General features: G+C 35.4%; 2 protein-coding genes across 2 annotated transcripts in view; both read right to left on the bottom strand.

Moving 5' to 3' along the window:
• Window positions 1-5,844: 5,844 nt before the first annotated feature.
• Window positions 5,845-15,587, bottom strand: LOC139844102 (monooxygenase 1-like). The gene is made up of 5 exons (XM_071834315.1): window positions 15,361-15,587; window positions 15,094-15,141; window positions 9,277-9,445; window positions 8,811-9,039; window positions 5,845-6,356 (listed from the first exon to the last, which is right to left on the bottom strand). Exons 1-5 carry the CDS (start codon window positions 15,585-15,587, stop codon window positions 5,845-5,847), a joined length of 1,185 nt encoding a protein of 394 aa, XP_071690416.1.
• A 745-nt stretch (window positions 15,588-16,332) lies between these two features.
• LOC139840486 (monooxygenase 1-like) overlaps window positions 16,333-27,252 on the bottom strand; it is a 38,900-nt gene continuing 27,980 nt past the window's right edge. The window contains exon 5 of the mRNA XM_071830752.1: window positions 16,333-16,337. Coding sequence (XP_071686853.1) covers window positions 16,333-16,337 — 5 coding nt within the window. The remainder of the gene's footprint in view (window positions 16,338-27,252) is intronic.

Raw genomic sequence — 27,252 nt, 5'->3', positions numbered from 1 at the left:
TGGATAGCAATTTTATTTTGTTGAAGATCAACTATAAATTACTGCCTCGTTAAAAACCTTGCTAAAGAAAACCCAGTGGGAAAAAACTTTAGCTAAGGGAAAAAGAGTGCAGCATGGAGTTGACTCCCCCTCAAGTAGACATCGCTTCAGCTGTTACATCTTTTGAACATGTCTCATGCCAATGTTATGAACGTGTGTTCTGAAAATAGCAGTTGAAAGTGCTTTCGTGAAAAGATCAGCAGAGTTTTTGCTAGATTGCACATATCTCATTTCAATCTGGTTGTCCTTAATGAGATTTTGAGTGTATGAGAAGAATCTAGGTGGTATGTGTTTTGTTCGGTCACTTTTGATATACCCTTCTTTCATCTGTGCTATGCAAGCTGCATTATCTTCATAGATAGTTGTTGGACTTTTATCGCGTTCTAGTCCACAAGAATCAGTAATGAGTTGTGTCATTGATCTCAACCAAAAACATTCTCGAGTAGCTTAATGTAATGCAATCACTTCGGCATGATTTGACGATGTAGCAACAAGTGTTTGTTTTTGAGAACGCCATGATATTGCAGTACCTCCATTTAGGAATACATATCCAGTTTGAGATTTAGCTTTATGTGGATCAGATAAATAACCTGCATCTGCATAACCAACCAAATCTTGTTTTGATTCGTTAGAATAAAATAATCCTAAATCAGTAGTTCCTCGAAGGTATCGAAATATGTGTTTGATCCCATTCCAGTGTCTTTTGGTAGGAGCAGAGCTGAACCTTGCCAACAAATTAACTGCAAAAGAAATGTCAGGTCTTGTACAATTTGTAAGATACATAAGAGCTCCAATTGCACTAAGATATGGTACTTCTGGTCCAAGAATGTCTTCTTGATCTTCACATGGACGAAATGGATCAGCTTCAACATTGAGTGATCTAACAACCATAGGAGTACTTAATGGTTTTGCCTTGTCCATATTGAAACGTTTCAAAATCTTTTCAGTATATGTTGTTTGATGTACAAGTAAACCATTAGGCATATGCTCAATTTGTAAACCAAGGCAATACTTGGTTTTTCCGAGATCTTTCATTTCAAATTCTTTCTTTAGAAGTTGAATGGCTTCATGGATCTCTTTATTTGTACCTATGATGTTAAGATCATCAACATAAACAGCTATGATCACATATCCGGATGTTGTTTTCTTAATGAAAACACAAGGGCAAGTAAGATTATTTGTATACCCTTTGCTTATCAAGTAATCACTTAATCGGTTATACCACATACGTCCCGATTGTTTTAACCCATATAAAGATCTTTGTAATTTAATCGAATACATTTCTTTGGGTTTTGCATTTGATGCTTCTGGTACCTTAAATCCTTCAGGTATCTTCATATATATATCACTATCAAGTGATCCATATAGATAAGCAGTCACAACATCCATGAGATGCATTTCTAAATTTTTAGAAACTGCCAGACTGATTAAGTACCTAAAAGTAATTGCATCCATAACAGGAGAATAAGTTTCTTCATAATCAATTCCCGGTCTTTGAGAAAAACCTTGAGCTACAAGTCTAGCTTTATACCTTGTAACTTCATTTTTCTCATTTCTTTTTCGGACAAAAATCCATCTGTATCCTACAGGTTTCACATCTTTAGGAGTGAGAATGATGGATCCGAAAACTTTTCTTTTATTGAGTGATTCTAATTCAGCTCGTATTGCTTCTTTCCATTGAGCCCAATCATGTCTATTTTGACATTCAACCATAGATGTTGGTTCTGGATCATCATCATTATTCATGATGTCATATGCAACATTAAATGAAAATTTCTCATCAAGATTTTTCATTTCATTTCGGTTCCATAATATTTTTGAATATGCATAATTGATTGCAATTTCTGTATTGACATCATCAATCTCCTCTGCAGTAGGAGTACTGATTTGTGGTTCTTCTTGAACACTTTCTTTTACTTCATTATCAGCTGATTTTCTTTTTCGAGGATTTTTATCCTTTGAACCGATTGGTCTTCCACGTTTCTGACGTGGCAAAGATTCATGAGTGACGTTATTGCCAGCTTTTGGAATTTCAATTCGAGCTGGAGTATTTACTGCTGGTATATATGATTTTGTCACCGTTTTTGTATCTGTAAATGCATCAGGCAATTGATTTGCAAGTTCTTGTATATGCATTATCTTTTGAACTTCTGTCTCGCATTCTTTTGTGCGAGGATCAAGATACTTTAATTGAGGTTCACACCATGAAACATCATTTTCTTTATTTTTCATTTCTCCCCCTAATCTAGGGAACAATGTTTCATTAAAATGACAATCAGCAAAACGTGCTGTAAAAACGTCACCTGTCATAGGTTCAATATACCTTAATATTGAAGATGTTTCATATCCAACATATATTCCCAACCTCCTTTGAGGACCCATTTTTGTACGTTGTGGTGTCGCAATTGGAACATACACTGCACAACCAAATGTTCTAAGATGGGAAATATTTGGCTCTTGACCAAAAGCAAGTTGTAGGGGGGAATATTTATGACTTGCACTTGGTCTGATGCGAATCAATGCAGCAGCATGTAAAATTGCATGACCCCATATAGATACAGGGAGTTTTGTTCTCATTATCAATGGTCTAGCGATTAACTGTAAACGTTTAATCAATGACTCGGCTAAACCATTTTGTGTATGCACATGAGCAACAGAATGTTCAACAACAATTCCTATAGACATGCAATAGTCATTAAATGCTTGAGATGTAAATTCACCAGCATTATCAAGTCTCACCCTTTTAATGGTGTAATCAGGAAAATGAGCTCTCAATTTAATAATTTGGGCAAGAAATTTTGCAAATGCCACATTACGGCTTGATAACAGACAAACATGAGACCATCTGCTAGATGCGTCTATTAGAACCATGAAATATCTAAATGGTCCACATGGTGGATGAATTGGTCCACATATATCACCTTGAATTCTTTCAAGAAACATTGGTGATTCTTTCTCAACCTTAAGTGGTGAGGGTCTAGTTATCAATTTTCCAAGAGAGCAAGATGTACATGGAACCATTGTATCATGATGGATTTTTCTATCCTTTAGTGGATGTCCATGAGTACATTCAATAATCCTTTTCATCATTGTTGATCCTGGATGGCCTAATCTGTTATGCCATAAACTGAATACACCAGGATCAATATATTTTTCGTTAACTACCATATGTATTTCTGGTACATTTATATGTGTATAATGTAATCCAGAACTAAGTCTTGGCAGTTTTTCAACCACATGACTCTTGTCAGTGATACTTAAATATTTCTCATTTTCTGTTGTCACTGACTGATAATCATACCCGTTAAGGTATATGTCGGAGAAACTCAATAAATTTCTGCTTGACTTGGGAGAAAATAAGGCATCATTTATTAAAAATTTTGTACCATTTGGTAGTATGAAATTTGCCTTTCCTATCCCTTTTATCAAGTTAGCAGGTCCTGATATTGTATGTATAGTTCCTTCCGTTGGTTTTAGATCAATAAAATATTTCTCGGATTTAAGTATAGTGTGTGTAGTTCCACTGTCTGCTATACAGAGATCTCCACCACTTGATTGATGTTGTATTCCAGCAAAATTCATATTGAACTTCATATATAAGAAATAAATAGTGAGTACATTAATATTACACAATATTTTAAACGCAAATAGATAGTACTGAAACATTTAGCAAACATAATGACAAAGACAGACGATATTAAATCGTTTATTTTTCAAAAGACACACAACTTAAACATTCAAGAAATCTTCATATAAATCAGATGGTTTCTCAGTGACTGTTGGATCAATATTATCCACAAAATTTACTTCCTTTTCTTTACCTTTCAGCGAATCCTGATACATCTTAACAAGATGTTTAGATGTTCGGCAAGTATTAGCCCAGTGGCCCATTCTACCACATCTGTAGCAAGATTCTTCAGAATTTTTAGAAGAATTTTCTTCAACATCTTGTTTAATGGGCTTGTTTTGTGGTTGATATTTATATTTTCGTGGATTACTATTTCTTTGACCACCACGGCCACGACCACGACCACGTCCACGCCCATTACCATTACCATAAGGATGGTTTCTACCATAGTTATGGCTTTTGGCATGATGATGGTGATGGTTATTATAACCACGACCTTGCCCGCGTCCTTGTCCCTGTTTATAATTATTTGCAGTATTTGCTTCAGGGATTGCAAGTGTACCAGTAGGACGGGATTGCTGATTTTTCATTAATAGCTCATCATTTTGCTCTGCAACTAAGAGATATGAATGAAGTTCAGGATATGTTTTGAACTTTAGCATTCTCAAATTTCTTTGCACTGTGATGTTTGCAGCATTCATTGTGGAGAAAGTTTTCTCCATCATGTCTGCATCACTAATTTCATGTCCACAGAATTTAAGTTGTGAACATGTATTATACAGAGCTGAGCTGTATTCATTTACTTTCTTAAAGTCTTGGAACCTTAATGTTCTCCATTGTTCCATTGCAGCTGGAAGTAAAATTTCTCTTTGATTATTGAATCTGCTTTTGAGACCTTCCCATAAAACATGGGGATCTTCTACAGTCACATAATTATTTTGTAAGCATTCATCAATATGTTGATGAATAAAGCAACATGCCGTAGCTTGTTCTTTTTCAGAACAAGTGTTGTTTTCATTTATGGTTTCAAGAATGCCCATTGATTTAAGATGCATTTTTACTTTTATAACCCATGGCATGTAGTTGTTTCCAGTTGATTCTAAAGGAGTAAATTTAAGCTTTTCCAGATTCGACATTTTCTATTATCAAAAATTAAAACAAACATCATGATAAATTAGAGTCAATTTATATTCATAAGTATATAAACATTAAACATAAATTTAATATAACATAAATGATAAGTAGGTGACAGTGTCGACCATGTGTAAGCAATCATAAATAAATGTTATATAACAAAAATATAAATATTAGTAAACATAAATGAAAATTTGGCGACAGTGTCGACCATATATTTTTTCAGGTGGTATAACCGACCTATATCATTCTGGTGGTATAACCGACCATATATCATTTTGGTGGTATAACCGACCATATATCATTTTGGTGGTATAACCGACCATATATCATTTTGGTGGCAGAGCCAACCATATTTAGTATTAAGATTATCGTGCTGATAACGTGTTATAATTCAGTAGGCTTATAACTACCTTTAGTGGTTTGATTCTTGATGTTATAATTCAGTAGGCTTATAACTACCTTTAGTGGTTTGATTCTTGATGTTATAATTCAGTAGGCTTATAACTACCTTTAGTGATTTGATTCTTGATTTAGAATACTAATAATGAAGTGTAAGAACAAAGATGATAATGGAGAGAAAGAAAGAAACACTTTGTAAGTGTGAGAAATGGTGCAAGTTTAATGCTTGCATTCATGAGTATTTATAGCCTAAAATCTCAATATAAAAATACATACTTTGTGTACCAAAATTGACTATATGTATACACCAAAATTGACTATCCATATCTATATTATTATTATTATTATAACATTTATAACTTAATAATGATTTATTGACAGAAACATTATTAGCAAAATGAAATAAAGATAACCCGTATTCAAAATTAATAATTAAAATGAGTTTTAAAACTTTAATATGGTAATCTTAACGTAGCACTAATAGTTACGTTCAATATTTTTTTTTATCACGAACATAACCGTTAGGACATGGAAACAAAAGAGCAAAGAAAGCAATGCAAATAAACATATTTATATGAATAATGGTTACAAATAGTACATCAATTTTAGTTGGATCAAATGCCCCTTGATGTTTGAACCCATTAAAGACCACCACAATCGTAATCAACATGACCATTTTTGTTGCTAAAGAGAACAGCCAATAACATGACAAATGCAACCTTTTTTAGTCCTGATGAAACAACTAGCATCCCTGTAACGTAAGTTTGCAACGATAAACGAACCACTCTCATTCTTCGTTGTTTTACGTACATATTAAACGCTTCCTCAACTCCTTTGACTGTTATCTTTCTCTCACTATCCAAACCCAACTGAGCCATGTTTCTAGCCGGCACCACTGCGTCTTCTAACCCGGCTGAACCACCCTGACCCAAAAACGGACCCATCACATGCATCGCATCACCAGCAACCGTCACTGTTCCTTTACAAAATGTTCCAGTTAACAAGTCCCATGGTGCGCGATATCTTAGTTTTGAAAAAATCAATGACTCCGTGTCTGCATTCTCAATCATGTCCTGAATTTGTTGAGGATAACCGCTTAGTAACTTTAGCGTTGATTGACGAATTACCTCTGAATCTTCCCAAATTCTTTCATCTACACGTTCACCATAACTGAAAACTATGTACACAAACTGAATATCAAAAATATGAATATTTAAAGATGATGGTAATCAAACAACTGTTGGTTTGATTTTTTGACTAATGGAAGAAATGTTTTTTGCTTAGTCCCACATCGGTGGATGGAAAGAGTGGGAAGTAATCTCTTTGGTTATAAAAGGAGCTTATGGGATTATTTCCAAATTGCACCAATCAATACACTTTAAGTATTTGATTATTTCTTTCTTTCTTTCTTACCCTTGTTTGAGAGTTGTATTAGTTAAATATTTTGGAGAGTGTAGTTGGCTTAAGAGAGTCGTCTATATCATTGTAACAATTTGTTATATAGTGTATTTCTCTCTTTGGGGGCCGGTGGTTTTTCTCCTGTTTTGGAGTTTCCACGTTAAATCTTGTGTTGTGTATTGTTCTTATTTCTTGACTGTTTTTCATTGGGCGTTTGTTGAGAATTAGTGAGGCCGTAATTTCCCAACAACTGGTATCAGAGCGTCAGGTTTGACGGGGGTCTCGGTTATAGGAGTCGGAGTATGCTTTGTGGTTGCCACGGGAGTGGATCGTCCACATCATAAACGAGTTCTATTGATCGTACATGGTATCTGGTTAGACAATATTTTTTCTGATTCGTAGTAATAGTTGGATTTGTTAGTGACGAGTTATGGATTTCCGATTTAAAGGGTCCTGGCTACCTGCTACATCTTTGGCTATTCGAAACGTGAACAAAATCAGATAAAGTGTTGTTTATAGGATACGGATACGATGTCAAAGTTCAGTCCAATGAGGTTTGATGTAGAGAAATTTTATGGGATGATCAATTTTGGCTTATGTCAGGTTCAAGTCAAGGATGTGTTGATTCAGTCCGGGTTACGCAAGGCATTGAAAGGTAAACCCACCTTTGTTCCCGGCAGTGATTCTAGCAATAAGTTTGATGAAGAAGAATGAGATGATATGGATTTGAGGGCAGCAAGTGCGATTCGTTTGTGTCTTGCAAAGAACGTGCTTGCAAATGTGCACGGGTTATCAACGGCAAAGGAGCTTTGGGTTAAACTAGAGCAGTTGTACCAGTGCAAGGGCATCTCAAATCGGTTGTGTCTTAAAGAACAATTTCATACTCTGCGTATGGATGGGGGTTCAAAGATTTCAGATCATCTAAGTATTCTTAACGGTATTGTTTCAGAATTGGAGGCTATTGGAGTTAAAACGGTTGATGAAGATAAAGCTTTGAGGTTGATATTATCTTTATCATCGTCTTATGAACACATGAAACCTATTTTGATGTATGAGAAGAAAACTCTGAAGTTTGAAGACGTTACTAGCAAGCTCCTATCCGAGGAGAAAAGACTGGAAGGTAACGGGGTCTCGTCATCAGGAGATACGATAGTGTTGTGTTCGGATAGGCGAAAGAGAAACTCTGGGAAGAATCTGGTATGCTGGAGGTGCGGGAAGACTGGGCATGTAAGGGTTAATTGTCCAGGTGGAGCTAATCCGGCAAATGGCTCCAAAGACGCTAACATTGTCTCCGTTGTTACGGAGAGTGACGAATTCCTCTGAAGTCACACCATCCTCATGGTGTGTCCGCGCCACCATGAAAAGGGATGTTCGTTAGCGATTCCACAATTGCACATGGGCATTGGTTTGGCATTGATGCAGGTTGTGTGGTGGAAACTGATGTTGTTGCTGATGAAACTTCCAGGGAAAGCCAAACAGGAAGTTGCACCATAAAGTTTCAGCTGGTTGTTCAACAACATGTGCCGAGGTGAAATGCTTGGAATGTGATATTCTAAGTGTTATACTCTTAATGGTGGAGTATGATAATTCTTGTTAAGAGTTATGATTGTCTGTGATGACAATGATTGTCGGGTCTTGACAATGTTCGATGAAGATGCAAGTTTTGTCTCTTGGGAGATAATGTCAACGACATGAAGATGAGGATCTTGAAGTTGTCGTCGAAGAAGCGTCTACATCGGTTATCCTTGCAATGTGGAAGCATGGTTATCTTCTTCTATCCAAAAGGTGGAGATTTGTTGGTTTGATATTTTGGCTAATAGAAGAAATGTTTTTTGCTTAGTCCCACATAAGTGGATGGAAAGAGTGGGAAGTAATCTCTTTGGTTATAAAAGGAGCTTATGAGATTACTTTCAAATTGCACCAATAAATACACTTTAAGTATTTGATTATTTCTTTCTTTCTTTCTTACCCTTATTTGAGAGTTGTATTAGTTAAATATTTTGGAGAGTGTAGTTGACTTAAAAGAGTCGTCTATATCATTGTAACAATTTGTGATATAGTGTATTTCTCTCTTTGGGGGGCCGGTGGTTTTTCTCCTGTTTTGGAGTTTCCACGTTAAATCTTGTATTGTGTATTGTTCTTATTTCTTTACTATTTTTCATTGGGCGTTTGTTGAGAATTAGTGAGGCCGTAATTTCCCAACAACAACCTCCAGGAATATAGGGATGGCCACAAAACCAGTAAACCGATTTATCATCAATCGGTATTCTTCCTACAAGATTGTTGTCACTTCTGAAACGAACGAATTCGGCGTCGAATGAATGACCATTTGGGCAGTTTGTTACGCCTCTAACATTACATGACGGAAACATCTTTGTAGGCTTGACGTTAAGATATTCGGCAACAATCGACCTGCCTCCTTCACATCCAATCACAACCTATGTGTGAGCATCAACAAGTATTAGGATCCAATGATTGTTTAATCAAAATCCTCAAAGCTAAAACAATGGACTAATTTGAAATATTATCAGGTTTCAATTAAAAATAATAGATATTGCGTATTAGTTAGTTATTACTATTTTAAGCTTAAAAAGGACACACAATTTCTTTCATAGTCCGATGTGGACGTGTTGTTACAATTTATATGTGTAGTTAATAATAATTAAGGTTAATACCTTGGCAATGATAGACCTTCCATTGATGAACCGAAGAACTGGTTTGTTAGTAGTCAGGTTCAATTTTATTGATTTAAGTTGGCAACCGAACTTTACTGTATCTGGAGGAAGGGCATCATACAGAGTGTTTAATAAGTCCTTTCTTCTTAAGCAACGAGTTTCGCCAATCCTATATTGTCCATTAAATCAACTAACAACATAAGAGAAACTCCTTAAACAAAAATGACAAGTGGAAGTTGTCTGAAAGGTGATAAAATTAATTTAATTACTTTTTTTCTTCTTCTTTTGAACGGCTGAAATTTTATTAGATAACCCCGAGCGAGAAGCTGGGGAAAAAGAAGATTACAAAACTACAAAGGCTTTTGAAGCGAGACGTTCCAACTAATACGCTTACGACCTCTATTATAATACCAATTAATTGAAGATTTCCAGCCTACAATCTAGAAGCCCACCTTCTAGATATTCAAAGTAGGCAACCTTGACAACTCATATGGAGGTAGCAAAGTTGATGATGATGACGGTCGCCAACATTCTCCGTTCACACCATTCCACCGCCATAGAATTTTTACTATAAATAGAGGTGCAAACCTCAGTTGTAAATCATCCCAAATCATTCAGAGAAGTGTAATCACAACCTAGAGAGTGTGTGTGAGCTTGAGAGTTTTTTTTTGTAAGAGTTTTGTAATACTCTGTAAATCTATTCTTGTGAGTAATAGAGTTGTTTTTCTCTCAAATTTATATCTCCCAACGTCCAGGCGATCCCCTCTTCCTAACAAGTGGTATCAGAGCCAGGTTAGAGACGTTGGTTGAGTTTTTGGGTTTTCGGAAGTTTTCTCAAAATTCAATTTTGAGTGTACCATTGGATTCGTCTCGTCGAACCGAGTCCAACGCAAAAAATGGCGACTTAAACGGAGTTATAACGAGCCCAGAAAACTCGGTCAAAGTTTGGTCAACTCGCCGGAATTTCGCCGGAGAAGACGACCGGTGCCGGAATTTTTGCCGGAGAAGACGATCACTGTAGCAATTCACTGTAGCAGCTGGCGGTACTGTAGCAAGTCACTGTCTCAGTACTGTAGCAGTACTGTAGCGGTACTGTAGCGGTACTGTAGCAATTCTGAAATTTTACAATTTGGTCCCTGAAATTTTCAGAATTTCATTCTTGGTCCCTGAAGTTTATAAAAATTATAATTTTGCCCCGTAAGTGGAATTTAAGTCGCGAAGTGTCTATTCCACCATTTTCAACCGTTCCGGACGTAACGGTGATCTCTGTTTTCTACAATTCAACCCCGTTTGTGTTGAAAAATTATTTGTAAGGTGATAATGTCCACAGAAGAGTCAACATCATCTTTCGGAGCTATGATTATGCTCACAGCCACAAACTACACGCTGTGGAAACCTCGAATGGAAGATCTCCTCAGCTGTAAGGATTTGTTCGATCCTATTGAATTGAAGGGTATAAACCCTGATTCTGCCAAAGAGAAAGAGTGGAAGAAATCAAACCGAAAAACTATTGGTCAGATCCGTCAATGGATTGATCATAGTGTCTTCCACCATGTTGCACAAGAGACAGACGCATATGTCCTCTGGAAAAAGTTGGAGGACATGTACCAGGCCAAGACTGCGCGGAATAAAGCCCTGCTGATGAGGCGTTTAGTCAACATGAAGCTCAAAAGTGGAACTTCAGTTGCCGAGCATACCAGTGAGTTCCAGAGCTTGGTCAACCAGTTATCGTCTGTAGAGATGCCGCTTGGCGATGAAGTTCAGGCGCTACTGCTACTTAGTTCCCTTCCCGATAGTTGGGAAACGCTGGTAGTAACACTCAGCAACTCAGCCCCGAATGGCAAACTTACCATGCCAATGGTCAAGGATGCCCTATTCAGTGAAGAGGCAAGGAGAAAAGACATGGGCACAGATCAGACCCATGCCTTTGTCACAGAGAATCGGGGGAGACAGCGAATGAGTAGCAAAAATAAATGGAGAGGCAGAAGCAAGAGCAGGGGCAGGTCAGCTGATGGCAGAAAACCAACATATAAATGCCATCATTGTGGATTAGAGGGACATATGAAGAAGAACTGCTATAGATTAAAAGAGGAACAAGGTCAAAGCAGTTTACAGCCGAAGAATAAGGGTGGAGAAACATTAGTGACTATCTCTGGTGATGTAGCTTATTGTTCAACCCATGATGAGACATGCCTTCACGTCTCACGAGAAGAAACAGAATGGGTGGTAGATACTGCAGCTTCCTACCACGTGACTCCATACAAGGAATACTTCACAACATACAAAGCTGGTGACTTTGGAGTTGTGAAGATGGGAAATTCCAGTTTCGCTGAGATTGTCGGAATTGGAGATGTCAGGATAAAGACAAGTTCTGGGAGCACAATCACTCTGAAGGATGTCCGCCATGTGCCAGATCTTCGGCTGAATTTACTTTCTGGGATAGCTCTCGACAAACAGGGCTATGATAGTCATTTCAGTAAAGACACATGGAAATTGTCAAGAGGCGCTATGATAGTCGCTCGAGGACACATTTGTGGCACACTGTACAAGACTCATGTGAAGATCTGCACAGACAGTATTAATGTTGCAGAAAAGGAGGCTTCACAAAATTTATGGCACCAGAGACTCGGTCACATGAGTGAGAAAGGGTTGTTTACCCTAATAAAGAAGGAGCTTATCAATGTAGACAAGGATGCTGCACTAGATCCTTGCAATCATTGTCTGTTTGGTAAGCAGCATAGAGTCTCATTTAATTCCTCTTCAACGAAAAAATCAGAGTTACTCAGTCTGGTACACTCTGATGTTTGCGGTCCCTTGGAGGTTGAATCAATTGGCGGCAATCGATACTTTCTGACGTTTATCGATGATACTTCTCGAAAGGTGTGGGTATATTTCTTACGAATGAAGGACAAGGTGTTCGATTACTTCAAATAGTTCCATGTCATGGTAGAACGTCAGACAGGAAAGAAGTTAAAGTGTCTTCGATCCGACAACGGCGGTGAATACTCTTCCAGACAGTTCGATGCCTATTGCAGATCATATGGCATCCGACATGAGAAGACGGTCCCACGTACCCCTCAACATAATGGTATAGCAGAAAGAATGAACCGAACAATCATGGAACGTGTTCGGAGCATGCTCAGTATGGCTAAGCTGCCAAAGCCATTCTGGGGAGAAGCAGTCAGAGCCGCTTGTTATTTGATCAACCGATCTCCATCAGTACCACTGAATTTTGAAGTTCCGGAGAAACTTTGGTCTGGAAAGGATCCATCATACTCTCACTTAAGAGTATTTGGATGTTTGGCGTACGCACATGTATCCAAGGAGCTCAGGAAGAAGCTGGATGCAAGGACCACTCCATGCATATTCATAGGCTATGGAGATGAAGAATTTGGATACAGATTATGGGATCCAAAGGAGAAAAAGGTGATCAGAAGTAGGGACGTGGTGTTCCATGAAAGCCAGACAATAGAAGATATTGAAAAACCCACAATATCTCAGAAGTCAAATGTTGCTGCTCAGGTGCCAGAGGCAACAACGGAATCATTCATGAGAAATGAATTTTCAGTGCAAGAAGAAATGCCAGAAGTAGAAGATAATGAGGAAAATGACGGTGCTGAGCAGGGGGAGCCACAACCCCATCTGCCAGACGTTCCAGCACCATCACAAGGTCAAGATGATGGTGGATCTCCTCAGAATGTTCCAGAAGTTCGTAGATCTGAACGAGGTCGGATTCCATTGAGTAGATATCCAGAATCCGAGTACCTTCTACTTACTGAAGATGGAGAACCGGAGAGTTTTCATGAAGCAGTAACTCATAAGGATAAAGAAAAATGGTTGCTCGCAATGCAGGATGAGATGGATTCTCTGCAGAAAAATCAAACTTACGAGATTGTAGAACTTCCACGCGGGAAGAAGGCACTAAAAAATAAATGGGTGTTCAAGCTGAAAAAGGATGGTAGTGGAAAAGTGGTGAAATACAAAGCACGACTTGTAGTCAAAGGATTCCAACAGAAGAAAGGGATTGATTTTGACGAGATATTTTCACCAGTAGTCAAGATGACTTCAATTAGAGTCATACTTGGATTGGTCGCAAGTATGAACTTGGAGCTTGAACAGATGGATGTAAAGACAGCTTTTCTTCATGGAGATTTACATGAAGAAATTTACATGGAGCAGCCAGAAGGTTTTGAGGTTTCAGGAGATAACCTCGTATGCAAGCTGAAGAAAAGTTTGTACGGCTTGAAGCAGGCACCTAGGCAGTGGTACAAGAAGTTTGACTCGTGCATGGTGAGTCACGGGTACAAGAAAACTGCAGCAGATGAGTGTGTCTACATTCAGAAGTTTTCTGAAGGAGATTTCGTTGCTCTTCTACTTTATGTAGACGATATTTTGATCGTAGGGAAAGACGTAACGAAGATCAACCAGCTGAAGAAGGAACTCTCTAAGTCTTTTGACATGAAAGACTTAGGACAGGCTCAACAGATTTTAGGAATGCAGATAACCCGAGATAGGAAGAATAAAAGGTTATGGCTATCTCAGGAGAAGTATATTGAACGAGTGCTTTCACGTTTCAATATGAACAATGCCAAACCTGTTAGCATTCCATTAGCTAATCATTTCAAGTTAAGCAAGAGTTCTTGTCCCTCATCCAAGGAAGAGATCGGGGAGATGTCTTCAGTACCATATTCTTCAGCAGTTGGAAGTTTGATGTATGCGATGGTGTGTACAAGGCCCGATATTGCTCATGCAGTGGGAACGGTGAGTCGTTTTCTCTCGAACCCCGGAACAGAGCATTGGGAGGCGGTAAAATGGATTCTCAGATATCTTAAAGGTACAAAGAATCTATGTCTTTCTTACGGGGGAGCTGATCCAATCTTGGAAGGCTATACAGATGCGGATATGGCCAGAGATCCTGATAGTAGGAAATCTACTTCAGGATTCATTTACACTTTTGCAGGGGGAGCTGTTTCATGGCAGTCAAGACTACAGAGGTGTGTTGCATTATCCACAACTGAAGCAGAGTATATTGCTGCCGCAGAAGCTGGAAAAGAAATGTTGTGGTTAAAGCGTTATCTTCAAGAATTTGGAATCAAGCAAAAGGAGTACAAGGTATATTGTGACAGTCAAAGTGCTATAGATTTGAGCAAGAACTCCATGTACCATTCTCGTACAAAACATATTGATATTCGCTATCATTGGATACGCGAGGTAATTGATCGACAACTGTTGAGACTAGTGAAGATCCATACAAAGGAGAATCCTGCGGATATGTTAACAAAGGTGGTGACTCGAGAGAAGTTGGAGTTATGCAGAGACATAACTGGAATGTTTGTGGATTCGGCTGGAGGGGGAGAATTGAAGATTTCCAGCCTACAATCTAGAAGCCCACCTTCTAGATATTCAAAGTAGGCAATCTTGACAACTCATATGGAGGTAGCAAAGTTGATGATGATGACGGCCGCCAACTTTCTCCGTTCACACCATTCCACCGCCATAGAATTTTTACTATAAATAGAGGTGCAAACCTCAGTTGTAAATCATCCCAAATCATTCAGAGAAGTGTAATCACAACCTAGAGAGTGTGTGTGAGCTTGAGAGTTTTTTTTGTAAGAGTTTTGTAATACTCTGTAAATCTATTCTTGTGAGTAATAGAGTTGTTTTTCTCTCAAATTTATATCTCCCAACGTCCAGGCGATCCCCTCTTCCTAACATTAAATGACACATCACGAATGAAATCAAAGAGCCCATTTTTCCTAATTAAATTTATAATGTTAGAGACAATAAAATGTTTTGATCTGTATAATGGTAACTTACATTGAACTCTGCTGTTGTTTCCCCTCCTTGAGTAATACCATTCGTTCCCTAGACAAGTATTATGACATGTTACTAGTAATGTTAATACGTTAAGGGTAAGATCGATGATAACAACATGCAACCGACAAGATGTTTTAAGTTGCTAGTCATGAAAGCATGTTAGTGACTTAACAACAACCTTAAGACACTCCAAAGATACATTTATTAATGAAGCAATAACATATTCTAACTAGTGTTTCAATGTTTGATAAAAACAACTAGAGGAACCTCTGAAGAGAAATAGCAGTAGGGCGGAGGATGTCGGCAACGCCAAGCTGATCGAGAGCTCGCCAACCATTTTGGCGGATTCCGATTGCGGCTCCGGTGACGTTTCTCAGACTCTCTGATTTCTCCATTACTACACTTTTTATTCCTTTTTTATTAAGTGCCACAGCTGTCGCTAGCCCGCAAATACCTGCCCCAATTATCACCATTTCCTCATCATCATCATCCATGGCTCGTCACCTACTTCTTTAGATCAAACTGGGGTTCTCGATCGATCTAGTGTTACAATATTTATATTATTCGGAGTATACAGATTATATTGTTGTTGACTTGAAAGTAGAATATTTGTCGTATAATTCAAAGTATCAAACAACAAAATCAACAATCCATTCATTCAAGCATTACAAATCAGTAGTTTTCATACACTAAGCTACTTGCAATAAACTACTTGCAAATCGACACGTAGCTTTTCATTATCTACATTCAACCACCAAAACGGCCCCATGATTGAAATTTATTTCTGTTAGCATTTTCTTGCTGCAAAAGTCTCGTAGCCTTCGAGAATCTATTCAATCACCCCACACATACCAAAGGCTAGCGGTATTCGAAGAGCCTTTCAACCAAAGTGGTTGGGAGTTCAAACCCCGTAGTGGGCATATTCGTGAATAAATTTGTGTCGGGTGTGTGAGTTGTCGTTCTAAAAAAAATCACCCCGCACATATATACGTTATGTGTTAAATCAGTTATATAAGTTTATAACAGCCAAAACTAAAAGATTAAATGACTAAACACAACTAGGCAAGTATACCTGATCGTATAGTAGTAAAATATCAGTAAATCCAAGGAATTCGTTTCATGGGACAGTGTCGAGTATCTACTCAAAGTTCACTCTTTTGAAATATAGTTTGTGTAATTCTGTTTAGCTAATAAATTAGACATATACAAGCATAAAGTAGTTACTATTGCGGGGTGGGTCTAGCCTGAACCAAAACAAACCAATTTTCAGTTGCATATAAAATATTGTGTTTTGACCTTAACAAAATTTGACCTATTACTTACTGGCACACTCATTTTGCAGGATCAAGAGTAACCCTAAGTGTTTGTAATATGAAGAGCAACAGGTGGGAACACCCGGTTGCTTACGGTGTGAATACGCAGGTTAGTAGTTTTACCAAATACTGGCGAATTGCGTGACCTCTTGGGTTGTAATATAATTAAAATACATATATTTTACAATTTTTAGAACACTTCCACTTGTCATTTTGATGTACCGTGAACGTCGTTTATTGTAATTTTTTTTTTATATATTTGCAGTTTGACTTCTGTTAAAAAAAAAAAATGCAAATTTTCAAATGGGATTAGGTACATCCAAATGGGATCAAACCTTCTTCCCATAAAAGCACTACAAATATCCAAGAGAGATCAATTAGCAAGGTATGATCATATAAAGTAAAACTTAAATAAACAAACACATAGCTGACAAAATCTATATCAAAGACTAAGCATAGCGACAGATACAGGCATGCAACACTTACTGTGTAGCGAGACTGCCGCCATGTCCCACTAAATAAGTTCCCGACATCGGAGTGTTTCCTATTCTCGTCATAAGCATTTACCCTTCCGGCAATTTGCTCTGATTTCTTTCATTTCATTAAAGCACGTCTGATAGGCTAGTGAAAGGAGGCATGTTGCAGCTCGTCCAAACACGAAGACATTTCCAAACTATGGAAGCAATGTCACAAGCAAAGTAAACATGATTGCTATTATCTACACCGTAATTGCATATCGGACATACGATAATTCGATCTCAATCTCTTTCAAAGATAAATTTCCACCTGTGGGAAGCTTGTCTTGAGCTAATCGCCACATGAACACGTTTATTTTAGGAGGAATGAATTTGGCCCAGATAGTACTGCAATTATTATTGGTTACCGTAAGGAAACAATTCGACAAACGGATATGGCTACTTCACGCATAATTTCCCTAACATAACCCTAACATAGAATAGCTTAATATAATGTCCTAATAACTCCAGTAGAAATGAAAAATAATCGAATCGAATCGAATCGAATCGAGTCAAATGAGTAAATATATAATACCTCCGATGAGTCCGACGCCGAAACTAACACCACAACCGGCGCCAATGCCAAAATTAGGACCTAAATCTGTTAGCATTATATAATTATACTAGTTTAAAGAATCGTGAAATCACGGGCTTATTAAAAAAACTTAACTAAAAATGATTGTAAGAAAACATACATAATCATTAAATTTTTTAAAAGTAAAATCAAAACACAATAAAAACCAAGTTTTTTACAATCATAAATAAAAAGTCTTATAACCTTTATCGCACGTCTTTGTAAACTCCGTTCGTCGTCGAGGATAATTTAGTGTAATTTTAAGGGTGCATTTGATAAATCTGAATAATTAAGCACTGAATGATTCAAAACTTCTGAATGAATTCAATTCTGAATAGCAATAAGCTGTTTGATAATTATTTTAAATAAAAAATACAAATGAATTAAATCAACTTGTTATCGTTTAACATAAACAAAAACTTCAATATTTTTTTTTTTTTTTTTTTTTGAAAAGCAAAAAGTATTATTATTATATGGAATATATCAATACAAGTCCCTATATGCATCTATACAATGTTATAAACAATCGGAACAGACAAGAAAGATATGGGATAATTATCTAAACTATATGATCGGAAGAGACGTAGACTAGATAACACTATGAGGGACGAACTTGAGTAAAAAACACAAGCGGGGAAGGAGGGGGCAACCGTGCCGATCAAGCGGTGACAAAGTTGACACACAACCAACCCATTTAATCTAACCCACATATGCTAAATAGAATAACGAACACTACCCGATTTAAATTAAGACATGTTAACCGACACCTATGCGGTTTGAAGGAGGTAACACGTAAAATGACGGGTTGAGTAGCCATTGATGCCAATCGATTGGTGTTTTCTTTCGCGAACGGTTTGAGATCCAACTAAAGCTTTGAGATTGAATCTCGGAGATTATCACTGTTATGGACAAAAACCAGACGAACATATTAAATAATCCAGGACAAAGGACAATTAACCCATGGGCATAAAACTAAAATCAACACGTCAAACATCATGATTACGGAAGTTTAAATAAGCATAATTATTTTATTTCATATTTAATTTCCTTTATTTTATATTTAATTGCACTTCTAATTATCGCATTTTTATTTATTGTCATTGTATTTAATTGCACTTTTAATTATCGTACTTTTTAATTATCGCAATTTTATTTTATCGCACTTTTATTTATTGCAATTTCATTATCGTTATTTACTTTACGCTTTAAATTAAGTCTTTTATTTATTTAATATTTTACATTAGGTTTTAACTGCGACTAAAGTTTTAAAAATCGACAAACCGGTCATTAAACGGTAAAAACCCCCCTTTATAATAATAATATTACTTATTTATATATTTTTATTTTTATAAATTAAAACTACTATAGCGTTAAGCTTTGTTTAAAGATTTTTCCCTGTGGAACGAACTGGACTTACTAAAAACTACACTAGTGTACGATTAGGTACACTGCCTATAAGTGTTGTAGCAAGGTTTAAGTATATCCATTCTATAAATAAATAAATATCTTGTGTAAAATTGTAACGTATTTAATAGTTTTTCCTAGTAAAATATAAGCTATTTTATATACACCTCGCACAACATCAAGTATTTTTGGCGCCGCTGCCGGGGATTTTAATCTAGCTTAAAAGCCGGAAGCGCAACGCTAATATATATAAAAAAAAGATTTTTATTTTTAGTTTACTTTTATAAAAATACGTTTTTGTAAAAATACGTTTTAAATATTCGAAAATATAAAAAGAAAAAACAAAAATATAAATATTTTTAAGAGTTTGTTAAATATTTAAGTTTTATAAAGTTTCTTTATTTTTATTTTATAAAAATATAAGTTTTATTTAAATATTTTGTGTTTATTTAAAAAAAATAAACCGAAAAATATATATATATATATAAATCTATTTTTAAGATTTTATTTCTATTTTAATTTTAGTTTTTAAAACATAAGTTTTTATATAATTTATATAAATATTTTATTTAATTATTAAAACAAAAAATATAAAACAGAAAAATATAAAAACAAATAAATAAATAAAAAACCTGTCGAACGAAACCAGCCTGTGATTTGAATTTTCAAACCCCGCGACTCGCGGAGTTTGTTGCCAGGTGTACCGTGACTCGCGGAGCCACCCTGACACGCGTGTCAGCAACCCTAATCAGCATTAATTACGTATTATTATTAATTATTATTATTAATAAACCCTAATAAGTTTTATTATTATTATTATAATTTAGTTTAAGTTTTTAATTAATATTAATTAGTTTAAGTTATAATTTAATTAGTATAATTAATTATAATTAGTTTTAATATATATAAAAATTAAGGCTTTTATAAAATAAATATAAAAATTATATTTCTATAAAAATTGTAATCTTATCATTTTTAGCTTCTTTTTATATTTGTTTCTTTTTAATTATTTAATCGTAATATTTGTATTTTTATTGTTCGTAGTTAGTTTTAAGTTTAGTTTTGCCGTAGCTTATTATTTTTACTTCTAGATTTTTAGGCTTTGCCGTAAAATCCCTTAAGTGCTTTTTCTTTAGACTAAGATTTAGGTGCTTTAGAATTTTGCGACGCCTTTTTAAGTTTTAGTACCTTTTTAAGATATTGCCATTTGGAATATAGTTTTACTTGTAAGCTTTAATATTTTTAGACGCAACTTTTAGTTTTTAGTTTTTAGTTCCTTTTTAAGTTTCAACGCGCTATTTTCTTATTTTTTTTTCGACGCCTTTTACCTATGTATCAATTATCACTCCAATTAGTAATCTCAATTTGCAATTTTAATTTTAAGTTAGTGATAATAATAAGGTTGGGTTAGTCGAGTGTTTTAAAGTTTTATAAGTCACTCTTTTTCTTTCTTATTTTTCGACGCCTTTTATTTTTCAACCCTTTTCTTTTTCGACATTTTTCGACGCGCTCTTTTTCTTTCTTATTTCTCGCCATTCTAGTTTTAGGACATAGATTTTTATTCTACTTCTTATCTAAATTTCTTAAAATTATGAAAATTTATTTTAAGTGGTTAAATTGATAGACATCAAAATTTTCTGGTTCGTAGTAATAGTTGAATTTGTACGTGGACCGGGTTATTGGAGCCAAACAGTACTCAATTATATTGAGACCAAACGAATCCTGCCCCTCTGCTGCATCTTTTGGCTATTCGAAACGTGGGCAAAATCAGAAAAGTCTATTAATTGAATAACTTATATAATTTTTCTTTCCTTTTAAAAACTAATAGGATATTCAGTGAATGCACCGAGCAAGACGTTCACCACCTTTTGTACGTTCACCACCTGTAACTCGATCAAGACATCTAGCTAATATTACCGCCGTTGATTTTTCTTTAGAATCGTCATCCAGTCGACCAAGTACTCCAATTCAAATTTCCGATAATCCATTTTTTGAACCCGACCTCACAATTGAGAATCCGGAGAATATTCAGGGACGATTCATAGTTCCTGAACCATTAATTTTTCCTCCGGAACCACCAATTCAAACAGAGATTGTTGAGGAACGAACCATTAAATCAGAATCCTCTAGTGATTCAGATTTAACAAATTCAATCATGGAGAATCTGGAACCTTTAAGTATGGAAGACCGAATGCGAGCTAAACGCACTGGCCAAGGTCACGCAATTACTCATCCAGACATTAATGCGCCAGATTATGAAATCAAAGGACAAATTCTACACATGGTGACTAATCAATGCCAATTTAGTGGTGCGCCGAAGGAAGATCCAAATGAACAACTTCGTACCTTTAATAGGATCTGCACACTATTTAAAATAAGAGAAGTTGAGGATGAACAGATATATCTCATGTTATTTCTCTGGACTTTAAAGGGAGAAGCCAAAGATTGGTTGGAATCGTTACCAGAAGGGGCGATTGATACATGAGACGTTTTAGTTGAAAATTTTCTTAAACAATTCTTTCCGGCATCTAAAGCCGTAAGACTTCAAGGAGAAATTGTTACGTTCACACAGAAATCGAATGAAACTCTATATGAGGCGTGGACAAGATTTGAAAAGTTATTAAGAGGATGTCCGCAACATGGTTTAGACACTTGTCAAATAGTACAAATATTCTACCAAGGATGTGACATCACTACAAGGAAAGACATCGATATAGCAGCTGGTGGTTCTATTATGAAGAAAACAGAAACTGATGCTTACAAAATTATTGATAACACTGCTTCCCACTCACATGAGTGGCACCAAGAAAAAGATATCGTTAGATCATCTAAAGCAGCTAGAGCCGATTTTAGCCATGACTTAGATTCCATTTCTGCAAAGATAGATGCTGTCGAGAGACGAATGGAAAAGATGACTAAGGATATACACTCAATATGAATTAGTTGTGAGTAGTGTGGAGGACCACAATTGACAAAAGATTGTCTCAATATTGAACTAACAATGGAACAAAGAGAGAATATTTCATACATAAACCAAAGGCCTGGAAATAATTATCAGAATAATTATCAACCGCCAAGACCAATTTACAATCAAAACCAGAATTATAACCGAAATATTCCATACAACAACCAACAAGGTCCTAGCAATCAACAAGTATCCAATAATACTTACAATCAGCAAAGACCTAATTTTCAAAACAAACCACCACAACCCGATGATAAAAATCCAAATTTAGAAGATATGATGACGAAGCTAGTTGAATCTCAAACGCAGTTTTTCACATCTCAAAAACAAACAAATGAACAAAATGCTCAAGCATTTAGAAATCAACAAGCTTCTATTCAAAATTTGGAACAAGAAGTAAGTAACCTAGCAAGGTTAATAGGTGAAAGAAAACCGGGAAGTTTACCTAGTGATACAAATGCTAACCCCCGGAATGAAACAGCTAAAGCCATTACCACAAGAAGTGGTATTACACTTAAACCACCTGAAATACCTGTAACTTCTGATGAAGCTATTCCTACTCCACAAGAACCACAACCTGATCAAGATAAGGAAAAAGAACCGGTAGTTGAAAAGGTTAATGAAGATAACACAGTTAAGGCTAAACCTTATGTTAAACCATACCAACCACCACTTCCTTATCCGAGTAAAATGAAAAAAGAGAAACTTGAAGCCGAGCAATCCAAATTCTTGGATATGTTTAAACAGATAAATGTAAATCTTCCTTTCATTGATGTAATTTCAGGAATGCCTAGATATGCTAAATTTCTGAAAGATCTAATATCGAATAGAAAGAAAATGGAAGAACTCTCGGCCGTTACTATGAATGCTAATTGTTCAGCAGTGCTGTTGAATAAGATACCAGAAAAACTATCTGATTCAGAAAGTTTCACAATTCCATGTTTTCTGGGTAGTCTTAGTTCAATAGAAGCATTGGCAGACTTAGGTGCTAGTATAAATTTAATGCCGTATTCACTATACGCTAAACTAGACCTTGGAGAATTGAAACTAACAAGAATAAGTATACAACTAGCCGATCGATCAATAAAATATCCTAGAGGGATAATGGAGAACATGCTAGTTAAAGTTGGTACTTTAGTATTTCCAGTAGATTTTGTTATTCTGGACATGGAAGAAGATTCTCAAGTTCCTCTCATATTAGGAAGACCATTCTTAAACACGGCTAAAGCAATGATAGACGTGTTTGGTAAGAAATTGACCCTAAGTATAGAGGACGAGAGTGTTACCTTTTCAGTTAATAGAGCAATGCAACAACCGCAATCTGCAGATGATACATGTTATTATATTCAAACTATAGATTCACATGCAGAATTGTTAGAAGAATTTCCAGAATTACAAGGAACAGGAGAATGTTCTTTAGGAGAAGGAACTGAACCAATTGATGAAACTGAAATGTTAGCTACACTAATAGCTAATGGATATGAACCAACAACAGAAGAAATTCAAATGCTAAAAGAAGAAGACAGATATCGATATAAATCATCGATAGAAGAACCTCCGACATTAGAGTTAAAGCCACTTCCAAATCATTTGGAATACGCTTATTTACATGGTGAATCTGAATTACCTGTAATAATATCGTCTTCTCTTACTGAAAATGAGAAATCACAACTCATTTCTGTGTTGAAAGCTCATAAACCAGCCATTGCATGGAAGATTCATGATATTAAAGGAATAAGTCCTTCGTATTGCACACATAAAATCCTTATGGAAGAAGGTCATAAAACGTATGTGCAACGCCAACGAATACTAAATCCTAATATGCAAGATGTTGTTAAAAAGAAATTATTAAATTGCTAGATGCAGGTTTAATTTATCCAATTTCTGATAGTCCATGGGTAAGCCCAGTTCAATGCGTGCCTAAGAAGGGTAGCATGACTGTCATTACAAATGAGAAAAATGAGCTTATTCCTACTAGGACTGTAACAGGATGGTGTTGATAAGGCTAAAAAGGAACATATATTTCATAGCAATATCCCTCCTAAATAATAGGTTTTCATATGTAATTGTATTATATTTTCATTGTAATTGTTTAAATAAATAAGTGCGAAGACAAAAGGCGAAAACGAAGATTTGAAGACACAAACGTCCAAAAAGCTCAAATGTTCAAGATACAATTCAAAAGGTTCAATTTATTGATGAAAAACGTCTAAAAATGACAAGAGTACAAGTTACAAAATGCAAAGTACAAGATATTAAATTGTACGCAAGGACGTTCGAAAATCCGGAACCGGGACATGAGTCAACTATCAACGCCCGACGCAATGGACCAAAAATTATGAGTCAACTACGCACAAGAATAAAATATAATATATAAATAATTATATAAATTATTTATATATTATAAATATATATATAATCATGTCGACAAGCTATGAGACAAAGGATCCTGAGCTGGATTTTCAAACTCCACGACTCGCGGAGTTTGAAGGCCAAAAACTCCACGACTCGCGGAGCTGTCAGAAATCAAAACACCTATAAAAGGCCATGCATTCGTTTGATAAAAATAATAAATAATAATAATAATACTCTGTAATAAATAAATAAATAAATATATATATAATATATATAGTATAGGGTAGTTTTATATTAGATTAGTTCGGGTTATGTAAAGGTTATTTTACGGGTTTTTGAAGTCGAAATTCTGTCCGTGTACCACTACGCGATAAATAATCAATGTAAGCTATGTTCTCCTTTTTAAATTAATGTCTCGTACTTAAGTTATTATTATGCTTATTTAAGACAAAGTAATCATGATGTTGGGCTAAAATACTAAAATTGGGTAATTGGGCTTTGTACTATAATTGGGGTTTGGACAAAAGAACGACACTTGTGGAAATTAGACTATGGGCTATTAATGGGCTTTATATTTGTTTAACTAAATGATAGTTTGTTAATTTTAATATAAAGATTTACAATTGGACGTCCCTATAAATAACCATATACACTCGATCGGACACGATGGGCGGGGTATTTATATGTACGAATAATCGTTCATTTAACCGGACACGGGAATGGATTAATAGTCTATGGACTTATTAAAACAGGGGTGAAGTTATGTACAAGGACACTTGGCGTAATTGTTAACAAAGTATTAAAACCTTGGGTTACACGCAGTCGATATCCTGGTGTAATTATTAAACAAAGTATTAAGACCTTGTTACAGTTTAAGTCCCCAATTAGTTGGAATATTTGACTTCGGTTATAAGGATAATTTGACGAGGACACTCGCATTTTATATTTATGACTGATGGACTGTTATGGACAAAAACCAGACGGGCATATTAAATAATCCAGGACAAAGGACAATTAACCCATGGGCATAAAACCAAAATCAACACGGCAAACATCATGATTACGGAAGTTTAAATAAGCATAATTGTTTTATTGTATTTTTCATCGTACTTTTATTTACTCGCTATTTTATTTAACGTCATTTATTTATTGTCATTTATTTTTCGCTACTTTAATTATCGTCATTTATATTTTGCATTAGGTTTTAATTGTAACTTAAAATATAAATCGACAAACCGGTCGTTAAACGGAAAACCCCCTTTTATATATTATTATATATATATATATTTATATATTTTGTACAAATATAGTTGTTTAAAAATATAGTGTGCAATAAACCCGCTCCCTGTGGAACGAACCGGACTTACTAAAAACTATACTACTCTACGATTAGGTACACTGCCTATAGTGTTGTAGCAAGGTTTAGGTATATCCATTTTGTAAATAAATAATTAAAACTTGTGTAGTTTGTATCACTTTTCGTAGTAAAATATACTACTATCACGTACCCCCACGCTACCACATCAAGTTTTTGGCGCCGCTGCCGGGGAACTCGGCGAAACGCTATATTTTTATTATATATTTGTATAAATATATTTTTAGAAAAACAATATAAAAAAAACCGAAAAAAATATAAATATATATAATTTATTTTTTTTAGATTTCTATTTACAAAATTATAAATTATTTTTATTTTAGTTTTTAAAGTTAAGTTTTATTTAATTTATATAAATATCTTATTTAAATTAAAAAAACAAAATATATATATAAATCTGAACCTACACGAATTTGACCTGCACCTCTTTTGGACCTGCAACCTCCGCGACTTGCGGAGGTTTTGAACTGGGATCACCGCGACTCGCGGAGCCGTCTGACACGGGTCACACAGAAGCCCTGAATCAGCATTAATTACGGATTTTTATTATTATTATTTAAATTAAACCCTAATTAGGGTTATATTTTTATAATAATTAGTTTAGTTTTATTATTTATTTTGTATTTTTAGTTTATAAGTTTAATTAATTTATAAACTTAATAGTTTTATAAAATAAATAATATAAAAATAATATTTTTATAAAAATTGTACTTTTTACAACTTTTAGCCTATTTTTATTTTTGTATCTTTTTATCATTTAATCGTAATATTTGTATTTTTATTTGATCGTAGCTAGTTGTAAGTTCTAGTATTTTGCCGTAGCTTATTTTTATTTTTAGATTTTTAGGTTTTGCCGTAAAATCCCTTAAGTGCTTTTTCTTTAGACTAAGATTTAGGTGCTTTAGAATTTTGCGACACTGTTTATAAATTTTAGTACTGAAACAACCCAACCCGTATTCCATACGATAAATTTTTTTTTTTTTATACAACACATTTACGCGCCAATTAAATATGTAAACCATTCCACAAGATCCACTTAAACGTACAACAATTTAAATGTTTACAAAAGGCACGAAGGCCATTAATCAAATTCAATACAAGTTTGACCCACTACAATTGATAGTTTATAATCCAAACGACACTCGAGCATGGTTTGGGACTAAACTACCCAAAACATTAGGCCAACTTCCAAGCTTCAACAAAACATCATCAAGGGCCACTTAATGCCCGATAACCCCCTTGCCCTTATCCGTACCTGCGACTAAAAAGATAAACAACGAGAGGGGTAAGCTAACGCTTAGTGAATGCAATAATTATATACGTACATATATAATATACTTACTTGCAAACACTTAAACACATACCGCATACATGCTAGCAACACAATTAGCTTATCATCTCAATTATAAACTATAAACTTCCAATATCACAAGCTAGCAATGCAATAGCATATATACAAACCGTACAATATAATATGCTTACACTACAACACAATAACCATGGTTAACCAATCGTACAAGGGATGGTACTCGAATTTCCCATTGGTGTTCATAACATCCATTAGTGTACTTAGCACCTCGTATCACTAACCCCCGGGTGGCATCTTAACACCTCGATACTTCACCCTCGGGTGGCGTCTTAACACCTCGACACTTCAC

The sequence above is a fragment of the Rutidosis leptorrhynchoides genome, chromosome 4 (genome assembly GCF_046630445.1).
Source record: "Rutidosis leptorrhynchoides isolate AG116_Rl617_1_P2 chromosome 4, CSIRO_AGI_Rlap_v1, whole genome shotgun sequence".
In the NCBI taxonomy this organism is placed as follows: domain Eukaryota; kingdom Viridiplantae; phylum Streptophyta; class Magnoliopsida; order Asterales; family Asteraceae; genus Rutidosis; species Rutidosis leptorrhynchoides.
This window is presented reverse-complemented; position numbering and strand designations above follow the sequence as displayed.